This window comes from Monopterus albus, unplaced genomic scaffold (genome assembly GCF_001952655.1).
Source record: "Monopterus albus unplaced genomic scaffold, M_albus_1.0 scaffold38.1, whole genome shotgun sequence".
NCBI classification, from domain to species: domain Eukaryota; kingdom Metazoa; phylum Chordata; class Actinopteri; order Synbranchiformes; family Synbranchidae; genus Monopterus; species Monopterus albus.
Window position 1 is genome coordinate 167,720 of NW_018127918.1, and position 2,697 is coordinate 170,416.

At 40.4% G+C, this 2,697-nt stretch overlaps 1 protein-coding gene across 1 annotated transcript in view; it reads right to left on the reverse strand.

Moving 5' to 3' along the window:
- Positions 1–1,065, reverse strand: part of trpc6a (transient receptor potential cation channel, subfamily C, member 6a) — an 8,128-nt gene extending 7,063 nt beyond the window's left edge. The window contains exon 1 of the mRNA XM_020598391.1: positions 760–1,065. Within this exon, the coding sequence (XP_020454047.1) occupies positions 760–1,060 (301 nt within the window). The 5' untranslated portion in view covers positions 1,061–1,065. The remainder of the gene's footprint in view (positions 1–759) is intronic.
- Positions 1,066–2,697: the final 1,632 nt, after the last annotated feature.

The window sequence follows — 2,697 nt, forward strand, 5'->3', positions numbered from 1 at the left end:
TCTAGGCTGATCCCTCACCTTTCTCAGGCTTATTGATACTCCACGAGGTGAGATCTTGTATGGAGCCCCATTCCGAGGGAGATTGACAGTCATCTTGAATTTCTTCCATTTTCTAATAATTGCGCCAACAGTTGTTGCCTTCTCACCAAGCTGTTTGCCTATTGTCCTGTAGCCCATCCCAGCCTTGTGCAGGTCTACAATTTTGTCCCTAGTGTCCTTAGACAGCTCTTTGGTCTTGCCCATAGTGGAGAAGTTGGAGTCTGATAGACTGAGTGTGTGGACAGGTGTCTTTTATACAGGTAATGAGTTCAAACAGGTGCAATTAATACAGGCAATGAGTGGAGGATAGGAGGGCTTCTTAAAGACAAACTAACAGGTCTGTGAGAGCCAGAATTCTTGTTGGTTGGTAGGTGATCAAATACTTATTTCATGCAATAAAATGGAAATAAATTATTTAAAAATCTAACAATGTGACTTTTCGTAATTTTTTTGTAGATTCTGTCTCTCACAGTTGAGGTGTACCTACGATGAAAATTACAGAACTGTCCATTCCTTGTAAGTGGGAAAACTTGGAAAATCAGCGGTGTATCAAATACTTATTTGCCCCACTGTATGTGTCTTGGCAGGTGTTTTACCTGTTCTGAACACTAAAAGTTTGTAGGCCTGGAGAGTAGTATCAGCTTTGTGCCATTTGTAATAAACCCTTTAAATGTATTTTTGGCCCTTGTGTACACAAATACACAAATCCCCACATCTTACTGATGGCTAACAGGAGGGCATCACCCACTCTGGCCAAATCTGCCCTTCCCAGCAGCAGCTCCGTCACCTCCAGATGCTCGTTGGCTACAGCCAGCTGCAGTGCATTTTGGCCCATGTAATCCACAGCATTGACATTCAAGTTGGGCACATGGAGCAGCATGCGCCGCACTTCTGGTATGTTGCCGTATTCAGCTGCCTCCAGGAAGCGTTGCTCAATCTCTGACAGGCTGAATGACGGAGCAGAGAACATATAGGCAGGACCACGAAGAGCCTGGCGTCGTTTAACAGTGAGACGAGCCATGAGCTGTCTCTGGCTGCCAGAGAGTTGAGGACATAGTTCAGTATATAGTGTAGTATACAGAGAGGCTACAGTAGCAGGTTGTACACACAGTAACTTTATTAGGTATACTTTCAAGCAATTTTAGAGGTGTTGAGCCATGATCATATTGGAAGATATTTGCAGCCTTGGTGAAATAAACGGGTGGACAAAATAATAGAAACATTTGTCAGACAGCAAATTTGAAATATTAAATATGCTAGTGTAAAGTACAGTGCCAACATTTAAATTAATTAAAATAATATGTTTTTCCTATATATAATCATCTGATATGAGCTCATACAGTGAACCACAGTCAACATGGTGTATAAGATCATCCTTGAAGAAGCTGAGGGATGTTGATAGAATTCTGTGTAACATCACAAACATTAAAAATGTAATTTTGACTTTGGTCACCTTGTTTCTCACAGACTTAGTAGCTGTGGACCATGTATGGTGAAAGCTCAAAGTGACTGTACATTGTCACTGTCAAAATAGTTACAGAGATGGTAAGGTTACTGTGGCTTTAACTAGAACTTCTGTGTTTAGTTTATTTTAACTGTCTTTATCAGTATACTGTAGCATCATCCAGTATTTTCACCACTGATTTTTTTTTATTATTACTGCATATAATTGTTCTTAAATGTTTAGTTAAATATACATTTATGAAGGAAATAGCCAAAAAGATCAATTTTTATATAAATAGAAACTATATATTTGACTTCTGAGATAATTAAACATGCCGGTTTAAATAAATAGAGTATAAATACAAAAGTTTTATCTTCTGTTATGTTAACAAACCTGCAAAAGATTAACAAACACATCTGCCCACTGTATACAGAAAGCAGAGCAGGAGATGTAATGACAGACTAACCTGAGGCATTGCTCAGGGCAACAGTTGTCCTCTCCAAAGTCATCATATATCAGTAGGTTATCGCGGCTCCTGGCCCTGGGACCATTGGTGTAATCTGCATGTCGCCTGTTATGATGAACCGCTGGTGGTCTTTGGTTCATCCTTGAGGTGATCAACAACAGAAGACCTGCTCCCGCTTCATATGAGCAAGTAATGAATGACTGCCTGTGTCTCTGTCTTCCTCTCTCTGTCTCCCACCCCTTCTGCTTTTTTCTGTGTCCTTGAGAAAGAATGCGTCCTTCTGGGTCCCACTATACTTTTGTTTACATGACTAGTTGAACTTTGAATATGTGGAGGACAGCTCAGTGTTATGACTGAACACACTAAGGGTTACTCGCGGTATATGGCCATTTTATTCTCAGTTGTTTCAGCTGAATCTACAGATTCATCCTGGTGTTCTCTGGTATGTCTCTCTGCATTAGTTTTGAGAACAGGCAAAAATATAGCGTTAATAGTATTAATGCTCAGGCTGTAAAATGCTATTTTAAACTGCAGTGTTTAGAGTACAGTTTTGTCAGTGTGTGTGAGTCTGTGTGTGTACATGTGTGCAGGAGTGACTGATGGCTGATGATCAGCGGATGAGATTCCACAGGGTTTAAATTCCCAGTAGACTTTGCTTCCTGTGTGCTCTGATCGTCGTCCAGTGTGGGAAAACAACTTCCCCCTCAAAATACACACAGACATACACACCATTTATTCATTATAGTGT